At 42.8% G+C, this 14,183-nt stretch overlaps 1 protein-coding gene across 2 annotated transcripts in view; it reads left to right on the top strand.

The window, feature by feature from the left end:
* COL15A1 (collagen type XV alpha 1 chain) overlaps positions 1–14,183 on the top strand; it is a gene marked incomplete in the record, with an annotated part of 278,369 nt that overhangs the window by 92,533 nt on the left and 171,653 nt on the right. For both annotated transcript variants that reach the window (XM_034761429.1, XM_034761430.1), the window contains 1 exon segment: positions 8,609–9,159. In XM_034761429.1, the coding sequence (XP_034617320.1) occupies positions 8,609–9,159 (551 nt within the window).

Raw genomic sequence — 14,183 nt, forward strand, 5'->3', positions numbered from 1 at the left:
GTTTACATTTACGGGAGATAATGCTGCCTGCTTCTTATTTACAACGTCACCTGAAAGTGAGAACAGGCATTCGCATGGTACTTTTGTAGCCAGTATTGCAAGGTAGTTAAGTATGCTAAACATTTGTATGCCCCTTCATGCTTTGGCCACCATTCCAGAGGATATGTTTCCATGCTGATGATGCTCATTAAAAAAATAAAACATTAAATTAAATTTTTGACTGAATTCCTTGGGAGAGAATTGTATGCCTCCTGTTCTGTTTTACCCGCATTCTGCCATATATTTCATGTTATATGAGTCTCGGATGATGACCCAGCACGTGTTGTTCGTTTTAAGAACACTTTCACTGCAGATCTGACAAAACACAAAGATAGTACCAAAGTGAGATTTCTAAAGATAGCTACAGCACTCGACCTAAGGTTTAAGAATCTGAAGTGCCTTTCAAAATCTGAGTGTAGGTGTAGAGCAGTGGTTCTCAAATGTTTGTACTGGTGACCCCTTTCACATAGCAAGCCTCTGTGTGCAACCCCCCTTTTAAATAAAAACACACAACAACACTTCAAGTATTTAACACCATTATAAATGCTGAAGGCAAAGTGGGGCTTGGGATAGAGGCTGACAGTTTGCGATCCCCCATGTAATAACCTCGTGACCCCCTGAGGGGTCCCGACCCCCAGTTTGAGAACCCCTGGTATAGAGCATGCTTTCAGAAGTCTTAAAAGAGCAAAACTCCGATGCGGAAACTACAGAACCTGAACCACCACCCAAAAAAAATATATATATATAAAAAAAATCAGCTTTCTGCTGGTGGCATCTGACTCAGATGATGAAACTGAACTTGCTTTGGTCTGCACTGTTTGGATGGTTATCGAGCAGAGCCCGTCATCAGCATGGACGCATGTTCCCTGGAATGGCGGTTGCAGCATGAAGGAACATATGAATCTTTAGTGCATCTGGCACATAAATATCTTGCGACTCCAGCTAGAACAGTGCCATGTGAACACCTGTTCTCACTTTCAGGTGATATTGTAAACAAAAAGCAGGCAGCATTATCTCCTGCAAATGTAAACAAACTTGTTTGTCTGAGCGCTTGGCTGAACAAGAAGTAGGACAGAGTGGACTTGTAGGCTCTAAAGTTTTAGATTGTTTTGTTTTTGAATGCATAATTCTACCTTTGTAAGTTACATTTATAACTTTCATGATAAAGAGATTTCACCTAATACAAGTACTGCAAAATACTATTTCTTTTGTTTCTTTTTTACAGGGCAAATACTTGTAATCACAAGTAAATATAAAGTGAGCACTGTACAGTTTGTATTCTGTGTTGTAATTGAAATCAATAGATTTGAAAATGTAGAAAACATCCAAAAATATTTAAATAAATTGTATTCTATTGTTTTTAACAGTGTGATTAATCATGCAATTAATTTTTTTTAATAGCTTGGCAGCCCTAATTTATTTCAAATTTGTAAAACAGCTAATAGGCAACCATCGTGTCATGTTCTGAGTTCTCCCCAACACATTTTAATTAGCAGTTAACAAAACCCCATAATCAATTACTGTAATTGAATACGATGTCCTTCAGTGATTGACCCAACAGATAAGGCATTTGCAACTGCTACCCACTAAAAGAGCTCTTCTTTGGCTCAAATTGTAGGATTATGTCTTGGAGCTGAATGATAAGGGTTTGAGTAGGTCATTCATGTATATTTGTTTCTGTTATCTGCAGAATTTAAACTTGTTGTGACACCCTCTTTTGTGGTGGTAAAGAATTTCCCCCCCTCCTATTCTTAAAATCTTTCCTTGTACGTCAGTTGCTTCCTAACTATTTTTTGTTTTTCTCTGTACACCATCCAATATGTTAATATTTATCTGGTAATGTAGTACCCAGAACTAAACACAGTATTCAAGATGAGGCTGAGTAAGAGCTGGAGAGAGAGAGAGAGAGAGAGAATGGGTATGTGTTACCTCCCTGTCATGCCATATAGAGCCATAACATTTACTGTAGAACCATTAAAAATTAAATGTGAAGAAACCTTGATTTAGGATATGAGTGACTTGAGCAGCAGAAAAAGGCTCTCAAAAGTATTCACATTAGAGGATAAATATTGTAAATCCAAATGAATATGCTGTGATTCCTCATAGAGGCAGAGTGGATAAAGATGTTTATAGGATATTTGATACCATGCTCACAAAACTAAAATGTAGGTTTCCCAGAATAAATCACCAAGCCTGACTGGTGGCACCCAATGATGCTACAGGAGCTCTGAGAAGATCTGGAAACTCAATTAGCTTTATATATCTAATCATTCCCTGGTCTCAGGATTAACCATGGATTGAAGGGAATGGGTAAAACTTTCAAAAGTGCCTAAGTGCCATTTTCAAAAATTACTTAGGAGGCTAAGTCTCATCAATGAGACTTAGGCTCCTAAGTCATTTAGGGGATTTTAAAATTTTTTACCCTTAGCTTAAATTTTTAAAGATGGTGTAATTAGTGTGCTATAGGCCAGATGGGGTAACCTGAATCAGGCTAAATTCTCGAGGCTTGACACTCTCATAAAGGCCTACTAAAGCTCATGGATCTCACCACATTCCAAAAATAGTGTGAAAAGATAAGGCTGGTGAATTGTAACAAGTGATGATCTCTGATACTAATCCAGTCAGCCTTTTGCAGGGCAAACAGGGGAATCCACTCCCCCTCCAGGATTTCCTGTTATGTAAATGGACTAAATTCAGAGAGTGTGGTGTCAAATGGTTAGGCCTGTGCATGGTATCAAGTTCCAGAAACTTCCCAGATCTGGTGATCTTCCCACTGGAAAAGGATGCTTGCTCCTTTTAGTGATTAGTGCTCAGGTTCTTTTGTGGACTGGAGGCAATCTGGGATGATTAAGCTTTTCACCACCATGGTATACTTCAGGCATGCTTTTAGAGCCACTCTGGAGGAGGAGAAGGAGGAACCCTTTGCCTGTAATACAACCTTGGCATGCTCTTGTAGAGCATTTTGGCAGTTGTCTGTCTGCCTCAGCCCTACTTTTCCCACCACCAATACTATACTTTCTATCCTTCTGTTTTCATCTGATGGAAGTCCTCCAAGAACCGTGGAGACCTGTGTGCATGATGAATCAAAAAGGGGCTTTCTGGGAACCATTGTGTTGATGGTTCCTAGAAAGTGGTCTTGCTGACTCATCACATAAGTTGCTCCTCTTTCCCTTGGTAAACTGTTGTTGCCACTTGAGTAAGTTTTGGAATTTGGTGGGTTTGGAGGGCTACACCATGGTAGAATAGCCCTCCTGTCTCCTGAAGGCAAGGAGAATCCTGGCCTTTGACTGGCTGAGATGATGCTTGTTCTGTGTGTTGGCTGGTGTTACGCTGTCTGGAGTGACTCATGACGGAGTACCCACCTCAGGGCAGGAGCGGATTAACAAATTTGCCGCCCCTAGGCCGTCAAAGAATTGCCGCCCCCCCCCCCCCCCCCCCCTGCTCTCCCATGGCAAGCCGGGGAGGGAGGAGGGGAGTTGTGGCGCGCTCGGGGGATGGCGGCAGTGGAGCAGGGGTGAGCTGGGATAGGGAGTGGTTCCCTGCCCCAGCTCACCTCCACTATCCCCCGAACGCACCGCTACTCGCTTCTCCTCCCTCCTTCCCAGCACTTTCGCGTGGCAAGCCTGGGAGGGAGGGGGAGGAAGGGGAGTTGCAGCGCGCTCGGGGGATAGCGGTGGCGCAGGAGCAGAGGTGAGCTGGGGAGCGGTTCCCGGCCGCCCGCGGGCCCTAGCTTACCTCTTCTCTGCCTCCTCCGAGCGCGCTGCAACTCGCTTCTCCCTCCCAGCGCGGCAAGCCTGGGAGGGAGGTGGAAGGAGCTTCATGCACTTAGAGCATTTTATGTGGGGACACAAGCCCAAATGGGTAGTGACACACAATCGACTGTATAAAACAGATATCTATAAAACCGGCTTCTATAAATTCGACCTAATTTCGTAGTGTAGACATACCCAGGGAGTGAGGAATGCATTTGGAGTCTTAGACTTCTGATCATCACACACAATGACCATTTGCTTTGAAATTAGCACTTTTCTGTTGAAGTTCTTCATTTGCATTCCACAAAGCTTCTCTCTCATTTGATGGGTTGTTTAATAACAGAGTATTTACAATGTAAATATTTGCTACTACATTATAACGGGATACAGATAAGTGAAAATGCAAGTAACATCCCATTAGTTTTCATGAAGTTTAAACACTAAATACACTTATACATTTAACAATCACTTTGATCTATACTAATACACAAGTGAATTGGCCTAGGGCTCTGGCATGAGCTGGCACCTGGTCTGCTAACATCACAGCTGGTTTGTTATGTCCTCCATGCCCACATGTAGTCTGAGGATCTGGCCCAAGGTGGGAGGAACTTAGTCAGAAGTGAATGTCTATGGGGAGTCATTGAAAATACTATTAATACTTTAAGTGACAGTAGAGGTAGATCATCTTCAGAAACAGGTTAAGGAGATGATCTTAGAAATGCAGCTCATTCCTCTGAGTATACAAAATGTTCAGTGAAAGTACTTCAACTTAACACATCATTCCTTTGTGCTTCTAAATGGTCCTGTTTAAATACTAATCTAAACTACAGAAGCCTGATTAACCATTTCACACTGCCTTTACACTTTAAGGGTACATCTACACTACAGCGGGGAGTCGATTTAAGATACGCAAATTCAGCTACGTGAATAGCGTAGCTGAATTCGACGTATTACAGCCGACTTACCCCGTTGTGAGGACGGCGGCAAAATCGACTTCTGCCGCTTTTTGTCGGCGGCGCTTACTACCACCTCCGCTGGTGGAGTTAGAGCGCCGATTCGGGGATCGATTGTCGCGTCCCGATGGGACGCGATAAATCGATCCCCGAGAGGTCGATTTCTACCCGCCGATTCAGGCGGGTAGTATAGACCAGGCCTTAGGTACTATTATTACCCCGTAAAGAAGGAAAAAAGAAAGACACACAGGAATCACTGCTTCCCCTTTTAGTTTGACAAGAAACTGGATCCCTTTCCTGTTCTATGACTTTAAGAGCTTGTCTGCACTTACAGTGCTGTAGCAGCACAGCTGCACCGCTGTAGTGCTTAGTGAAGATGCTGCCTGTGCCAATGGGAAAGCTTCTCCTGTTGGCATCAGTACTCCACCTCCCTGATCAGCAGTACTTATGTCAATGAGAGAAGCCCTCCTGTCGACATAGCACTATCTATGGTGGGGGTTAGGTTGGTATAATTATGTTGCTCGGTTATGTGACGTAGTTATACCAACATAGACTTGGTCTATACTACCAATTTAAGTGAACTCTACCTCTGTTACCACCTGCTGCAACTCCTGGGTTATTTACAGATTCACCCTTTGCTAGCAGCATTCAGCACTCAGCCACTTGATTTGAGACACACATTATCCTGGCTGTCACATCAGCAAATATAAAATTAAGATTCATTTTGGGATCTAAAAATTGTAAGATAATATACATTGTTTGACAAAGAATGGGAATATAGAGTATGCCAGTAATTTAAGGATTCAAGTTAGTCGTAACAGAGATAGGAACACATTTTTCATGTACAGTTTTAAAAAGACAACACCATCTGAGGATTTATTAATTGGAGTGTTACATTCAAGACAAGAGAAATTGTGCATGGATGTTATTAAGAAACATCCATACACAAGTCTTTTGTCTCACCTACCTCTATGAAGGTGAAACATTCTGGAGGGGGTTCTGATAAGCATTGATCAAAGGTATGGTGAGTTTTAGCTACAATGATATCTTACATTTTTCAGGATAAGAGGAGGCTATGGAGGTGAAGGAGGAGAAGTGTATGATCTTATTGCTATGTACAAATAAATACAACGGATAACCAAGACTTAGATTCTAATTAAGCCACATGTGGAATTAGCCAGTGTAAACATGTGGAACTCACCGCTGCAGCACCTCCTGCTGGTCGTCTCCAGGAATTAGCTCTCCAGCCATTGGCCCCCCATGTCCCTCCTGGATCCAGTGCCCCATTATCTGGGGTGCTGCCCCCTGACAGGAACCCCTTTCTCAGGGCCTCCCCTCTCTGGGGAACCCCCAACCCTCACTTTGCCTCTGTATAAGGCTACTGCCAGTCATTGTCTAGCACAGTGGGGCAGACTGCTGTATCAGCCTACTCATCACCGCAAGGGTTTGAACCTGCTGCCTTTGCCTACCACTGGGCTGCCCTCTGCAACCCCCAGTACCCATTGGCCTTCTGCTAGGCCACAGCCTGGGGCTTTCTGGGCTGGAGCCTCCCCAGCTCCTCTGCCTTTCCCCAGTCCTGCACCACTCAGGTACTCTGCTCAGATCCCTGCAGCCAGGTCCCTCCCTCTACAGCTAGAGAGAGACTGTCTGCTTGAGCTCCTGGCTCAAGCCTTTATAGGCCCAGCTGGCCCCTGATTGCGGCATGGCCCCAGCTGAGCCTGCTTCCTCCCAATCAGCCCAGGCGTCTTGCCCTTCCACAGCCCTCCTCCAGGGCTGTTTTAAACCACTCAGGGCAGAAGCGGGTAATCAGCCCGCTACAGCCAGACATTCCTGGTTATTAAAAATGCTATAATACTTTTAGTGTTTTATTTCCCAGAAGATGATTGGCATTTGAAAGTCCCTGTTCTTGGAAGTATTGGTAGAATCTACCTTACTAGGAATCTGGAAAATATGAATAAAAATGGGATTAGATGCTCAATGCTGGTCATACTCAGATGCTCAGAGTTAAACTGACTACAAAGGAGGGATTTTCTCCCAGGGCATATTTTCAGGGACAGTTACTTCTGGGTATCCTGTCTAGCTCCCTGCAGCCAGGCCCCTCTCTCTTCCCTGATTTCAAACTGAGATTTAACTACTGAAGAATGTTTTCTATATAAAGAAACCATGGGAAAAAACATTCCTTGAATCGACAAAAGTGGTGTAAAATGAAAACGGAAATCCTCGTAATATGTGTTTGAGCAAAGTTTTAGGATTGCCAACTTTCTGATTGTAGAAAACCGAATACCCCAGCCCCACACCTAGGCCCTGCCCCTGCCCCGTCCCCGTCTCACTCCATCCCCCTCCCCATGTCGTTTGCTCTTCCCTACCCTCGCTCACTCGCTCATTTTCATTGGGCTGAGTCAGGGCTTTGGGGTGTAGGAGGGGTGAGAGCTCTGGCTGGGGGTGTGGGCTCTGGGGTGGGGCTGGGGATGAGGGGTTTGGGGTTCAGGAGGGGGCTCCAGGCTGGGGGGGTGGGGCTGAGCGGTTCAGAGTGTGGGAGGGGACTCCAGCTGAGACAGGGGTTAGGGTAAGGGAGGGACTGAGGGCTCTGGTTGGGGGTGCAAGCTCTGGTGTGGGGCCAGGGATGAGGGGTTTGGGGTGCAGGAGGGGGCTCTGGGCTGGTTCCAGCCAATGGAGCTGCAGAGCTGGTGCTTAGGGTGGGGGCAGCACATGGAGCCCCGGGCAGCACATGGAGCCCCCTGGCTGCCCCTAGGAGCTGGAGGTGGGACATGCCGCCGCTTCCGGGAGCCGCGCGGAGCCAAGACAGGCAGGGAGCCTGCCTTAGCCCTACTGCACCGCTGAATGGACTTTTAACAGCCCGGTCAACAGTACTGTCCAGAGCCGCCAGGGTCCCTTTTCGATCGGGCATTCCAGTCAAAAACTGGATGCCTGGCAACCCTACTTTTAGAGAAAATCCTCCAAGGTATCTTATTCATAATTAGAGCTGTGCAAATAACAGATTTTTGGGGCTAATCTGAAAAAAATATGTTTAGAGTCAAACTGAAAGTGCAGTTTTTCAAAATTTTTAGTGAATTGAGTAAAAAACAATTTCAATTTAAGTTGAATGAAACATTTTGGTTGAACCAAAACTAAATATTTTGGCTTTGATTGGTAGCATTTTTAAATGGTTTTGATTTAAAAAAAAAAGAAGGAAGCTTTGAAACAAAATATAATTTGCAACTAAAAAAATTGAAATGTTTCATTTAAAAAATGTCAAAATAAAACATCCCAGGGTTTGTTTGTTTTTTCCCCAGGTTGCTTTTCATCCAAAACAATCTGGTAAAACTGACATGAATTCACAAAACATTTTGGTGTTGCCAAGTCTGCATTTTTCATTACAAAAAGGTTTCATACAAAAAATTTCTCTCAGCTCAACTTGTAGCCTTATCCTGCATTTGTAAAACTCCACTGCATTGTTTGTGCCAAGTTGTTGCTTCCTCCCTTCATCATGGCTACGTTACGATATCTTTGTTTATTTGAGAAAACAAAGGAATAAATTAAATTCTCTGTTCTCTCATCTCCTCTCTGGAAGTGCATGTAACTCGTGGTTTATGAAAGGCTAAAGGAGAACATTTTTGTAGGAGCTCCCTGCAAAAGAACTGGTCCCCCAGCGCACTTAAACATGTGCCTAACTTTAAACGTGAGTAGTACTGTCAGTCAGTGAGATTTCTGATGTGCTTAAAGTAAGGCATGTGCTCAAGCACCTTGCTGAATAGGGATTTCAAATATTAGCACATTAGCCGTATTGTAACTTCATTAAGCCATATAATGTTAAATAAAACGTAGACACTGGAGTAAATAACATATTTTTGTCTCATGCTACAGAACGAGGATCAAAGGGTCATCTTGATCTGACAGAGCTGATAGGAGTTCCACTCCCTCTTTCTGTCTCCTTTATCACTGGCTATGGAGGGTTTCCAGCTTACAGTTTTGGACAAGATGCTAACATCGGCCGTTTGACAAGCACTTTAATACCACAGACCTTCTATAGTGATTTTGCTATCGTAGTTACAGTAAAACCAAACAGCGATGATGGAGGTGTACTATTTGCAATAACAGATGCCTTTCAGAAAACTATATACTTGGGAATGAGACTATCGCCAGTTGATGATGGCACCCAGAGAATAATCATGTACTACACAGAGCCTGGTTCCCACATCTCCCGAGAGGCTGCTTCATTTAAAGTTCCAGTGATGACTAATAAATGGAATCGATTTACAGTGACTGTTCAGGGAAATGACACTGTTCTGTTCATGGATTGTGAAGAATATAACAGAGTTCAGTTTCAGAGGTCATCTCAGGCCTTGCAATTTGAATCCAACTCTGGTATATTTGTTGGAAATGCAGGAGCAGCAACAGGATTGGAAAAATTCACAGTAAGTACAGTATGATGGATTCTAAATGTTTTTGATAGATGTTTCCTTTCAAAGAAGTTCTGAATGCAATGTCTAAGCATGAAAATAAGTCGCATCTGAAATATCCTGTATTTTCCATACACATGGAGCAAAAAATATAGGAAATGCTAGAATTAAGTCAATGCAACCTTAATTCTCTCCACTAGTGTGTTTGCATTATGACACAGTCTTTAATTATGTAATCACATGCTAACATTTACATAGGACTCCTATGTTATACAGGGCTGAGGGTGGATGGTGCTCAGGGAATGAATCAGAGTTGTGTAAGGAATGAGGCTGTTGTCTGCAGGATCTCTTGCTGTAGATGTTGGAATGTAGGCAAATAAAGGATTGTCTTGTGGTTAAGGCAGGTAAACATCACACAGAAGAATTCATTTCTCTCTCTGGCTCTGCTACAGTGTTCCTATGTGAACTGAGCAAGTAACTAAAGCCAAAATTGCCACAAGAGGCCATTAGTTGTGTTCCTTATTTTGAGTGCCCAAATGGAGACACCAATGGTCTGATTCACAGCAGGGCCGTGCACTCACAACTACAACCGAAGTCAGTAGAAGCTGTGGGTGGTTGGTACCTCTGACAAAAACAGTGTGATCTGAAGGAATAAGCGTGAGATTGAGAATCAGGATATCATGAGTTCTTATTCTGGCTCTGCTGTTCAAATCACATCAGCCTTCTTTCTTAGTGTGGCCATCTGTAAAACGGGGATAAGAAAATGTATTCCTCCTCAACCTAGGGGGTTGTTAGGATTAATTAATGTTTGTACAATACTGTGATTGTATACAGTAATATAAAAATGCTAAGTACTTTGAAAAATCAGCCCCTAGGTGTCTTCAGTCAGGTGCCCCGTCACCGAGAAAACCAAAATTAGTGGATCCTAATCAGAGCTGTCCAGAGGATTCAGGGGGCCTGGGGCAAAGCAATTTCAGGACCCCTTCCATAAAAAAAGTTGCAATATCATAGAATACTATATTCTCGTGGGGGCCCCTGTGGGGCCCAGGGCCTGGGGCAAATTGCCCTACTTGCCCCCCTCCCCGGGCGGCCCTGACCCTAATTAGTTGGCAAATGTTGGTCTATGTGCTCAGCTCACCCACTGTAAAATAGCAATAGTAGTACATTGCCCCTTCACAAGGGAGTTGTGAATGTAAATTTGTTAATGTTTGTGAGGATCAGATGCTACAATGATAAGAACTATAGAAAAGCTATTGAGGAAATTATTAATTCCTTATTTGGTACAATGGTTGGATGGTGTGCAGTGATTAAGGCACAGGGCCATAGGTGCTGGAAGTAGCGGTTCTGGGGGTGCTACTGGACCCCCTGGCTTGAAGTGGTTTCTATTATATACAGGGCTAACAGTTTTGGTTAAATGGCTCTCAGTCCCCCCACTATAAAAATTGTTCCAGCACCCCTGCGCGGGGCCGCAAACTGAATGATAAAAATAGAAAGAAATATTGAGCCGCCTCATTTGCTGTACCTCACCCAATACGTGTCTGGATCAAGGCAGGGGTCCTGTAGAAAACGTAGTATATGATCATATCAGTTAAAACTGTATTAAAATGCACTTGCACAGTGGGCAGAATTAGGGTTGCCCAGGCAACCTTAATTTGGGCATCTCTTGATGGCTGAGTGTTTGACTTTACAACCTTAATAACTTTTTGGTTTTGTTTGTGGTGACGACGCAGGAAAGGAAACAGAACACTAGGTCTGTGGTAGCTGAAAAGCCCCTCTACTTCTAGGAACTTTTCTTGGGGCTTTTATTTTTTACTTACTTTGTTTACAACACTTTTTAGTGGTTATATTCTTGCGCATAAAAAGGCCAGGCAGTATACATGTACATAAGATAACAAACCCATCTCTTGAGCGCGTGAATGCCAGCTGCGAGGAAACAATTAAATTAGCCAAATAAGTTTCTCAAACATAGGCGCTAGAACAAGGTCACTCTTGCTTCATTGCCAAGGGAACAGTTTGCTGTTCTTTAAGGCTTGTGATTAGGGAGCAACACATTCCTACATTTGTTTGTGACTTTCTAGTATTTTTTTTAAAAAGGAAAACAAATTCTATCATGTTCAGATGTAACATTAATGTTTACACTATTTGTGTGTGTGTGTAGTCATGAGTGCGTGTGTGTGTGTGTGTGTGTGTGTGTGTGTGTATACACAATACTCAATATAAAAGGAGAGAGATTGAATACTGAACGAGACTATATAGATCTTTTGGTATATTTCATGCGTGAGTCATAGTGAGAATAGACTAAAAATGTGGTGGGAGACAACATTAATATATTAATGATGGTTTTGGTCAGCCTAGATGTCTATGACCATTGCAGGATTTAGTTCACAGAGGGTTTGCAACATGGATCTGCAAGTCCAGTTGACAGGACTGGAAGAAAAGGAAGACTGCAGTTTTTCTTGGAGGTTTGGGTCTAATGACCCAAACCTCCAAGAAAATTTCAATTTCCAAAGGGAGCATCTCATAGGGAATTGGGTCCCTAGGTTAGGGGAGTGGAAAGAGTTTTTGGAAGAGGTAAGAAAAGGTGGCTCGTTGGGGTTTGTAAGGAGCAGATATATAAAAGAGTGCAGATTTTTCTAGAACATGGTCTGATGTTTACAAACAATTCAAATATCGAACTCCAGGCTTACCTTTTAAGGCTCAATGTAAATATACCATGAGGCTTCCTGTGCCCTTTGTAATTAGGTTTGGTTTAGAGCACTGGTTTGTTTCACTTTTTCTAAGTATATAATTTTAATACAGTAACAGCATTTTTAACTGTGATTTGCTGAGTACACGTATTCCGTACTAAACATTAGCAACAGACTGATCATGTGAGTTACATGACCACCAGCCCACCAGGAGATAGTTTCAGTGAAAGATGTAAGCTGTGTCTACAGTTTATATACTGCTAGAACCTCATGTTGTGGTTCAATGACATGGAATAGACCTAAACATTAGCACGAGGTTTCCAGGCTTTATCAGCCTGATTAAAAACCGCTTCCTGCTGAGACTAGCTTGCAATTCTCAGCCTGCCAACTTCCAAACTGAAATCTGTCCAAATGTAAAAGCCTGATTCGGTGCCCAGTCAAAATGAAAACATCAGGTTTTTTGTTTTGTCTTCTTTTTACGTCTCCAGTAACTTCAAGTGGTGCATAATAATTTGGGAAATTAACATCTTTCCTGATAAACTAATTAAGCCGCAGTGCCAAATTTCATTGAAGTTTTTGCTTCAGAAAAACAGGTAATACCTTCCTAAACTCACTGGTAGTAGCAGGTCTTGAGCTCCATTTGGTAAGCAATAGGAAGATGCACTTATACTTAGTATCAGAACATTTCAACTTCAGACAACAAAAATTACAATTTAAAGGGCAGCATAGTCTTCCCTCAAAACATGCATGCGACTCCAGTTACGATTAGCAAGCATTGCCCCTGCACTTCTAGCGCTACATTCATCTCTCGTTGTTCATTCTTTTTCATTAGCTAGTGACCAATATAATAGTTTATTAATAATAACTGTTCAGTGCTAGTATCTAGGGCAGGGGTCGGCAACCTTTCAGAAGTGGTGTGCCGAGTCTTCATTTATTCACTCTAATTTAAGGTTTTGCGTGCCGGTAATACATTTTAACATTTTTAGACGGTCTCTTTCTCTAAGTCTATAATATATAACTAAACTATTGTTGTATGTAAAGTAAATAAGGTTTTTAAAATGTTTAAGAAGCTTCATTTAAAATTAAATTAAAATGCAGAGTCCCCCGGCCCAGTGGCCAGGACCCGGGCAGTGTGAGTGCCACTGAAAATCAGCTCGCGTGCCGCCTTCGGCACACGTGCCATAGGTTGCCTACCCCTGATCTAGGGTAATTTATCCACTTATCACCTCCATGGACTTAACCCAGTACCCATTGAAGTCAGTGGGAGTCTTTGCATTGACTTCAAATGGGCATTGAATCAGGCTTTGGTAGAGGCCTCATTTCTGTATTAATTTGTGCTAGAGATCTCTGTAGATCTATTGCACCTTTTAAAATATATATATATATAAATCTGAGTGCCAAATTTCACTGTCCTGGCTCATGCAACCAGTCCCATTAAGTTGGTGTGAACTATGGGAGTCCAGCAAATTCAGGCTACTTTGCTTAAGGTCCCTAGCTTTAGGCACCCAAGTTTGAAAGGTTAGGCATAAAGATTGAGATGATGATTTCCACAGTACAGTAGTTTGTATCTGTGCTGAATAGAAATTTATAATGGGTTACACATGGGGTTACACATTTTTTCCCATAAAAATACACAGTTGCACACTGTTTTGTCATGTAATTATGGTTTTCATAGATTCATAGATTCTAGGACTGGAAGGGACCTCGAGAGGTCATCGAGTCCATTCCCCTGCCCTCATGGCAGGACCAAATACTGTCTAGACCATCCCTGATAGACAGTTATCTAACTTACTCTTAAATATCCCCAGAGATGGAGATTCCACAACCTCCATAGGCAATTTATTCCAGTGTTTAACCACCCTGACAGTTAGGAACTTTTTCCTAATGTCCAACCTAAACCTCCCTTGCTGCAGTTTAAGCCCATTGCTTCTTGTTCTATCCTTGGAGGCTAAGGTGAACAAGTTTTCTCCCTCCCATAAAGTCCTTATGACTCCCTTTTAGATACCTGAAAACTGCTATCATGTCCCCTCTCAGTCTTCTCTTTTCCAAACTAAACAAACCCAATTCTTTCAGCCTTCCTTCATAGGTCATGTTCTCTAGAACTTTAATCATTCTTGTTGCTCTTCTCTGGACCCTCTCCAATTTCTCCACATCTTTCTTGAATTGCGGTGCCCAGAACTGGACACAATACTCCAATTGAGGCCTAACCAGCGCAGAGTAGAGCGGAAGAATGACTTCTCATGTCTTGCTCACAACACACCTGTTAATGCATCCCAGAATCATGTTTGCTTTTTTTGCAACAGCATCACACTGTTGACTCATATTTAGCTTGTGGTCCACTATAACCCCTAG

This window comes from Trachemys scripta, chromosome 2 (genome assembly GCF_013100865.1).
Source record: "Trachemys scripta elegans isolate TJP31775 chromosome 2, CAS_Tse_1.0, whole genome shotgun sequence".
NCBI lineage: Eukaryota > Metazoa > Chordata > Testudines > Emydidae > Trachemys > Trachemys scripta.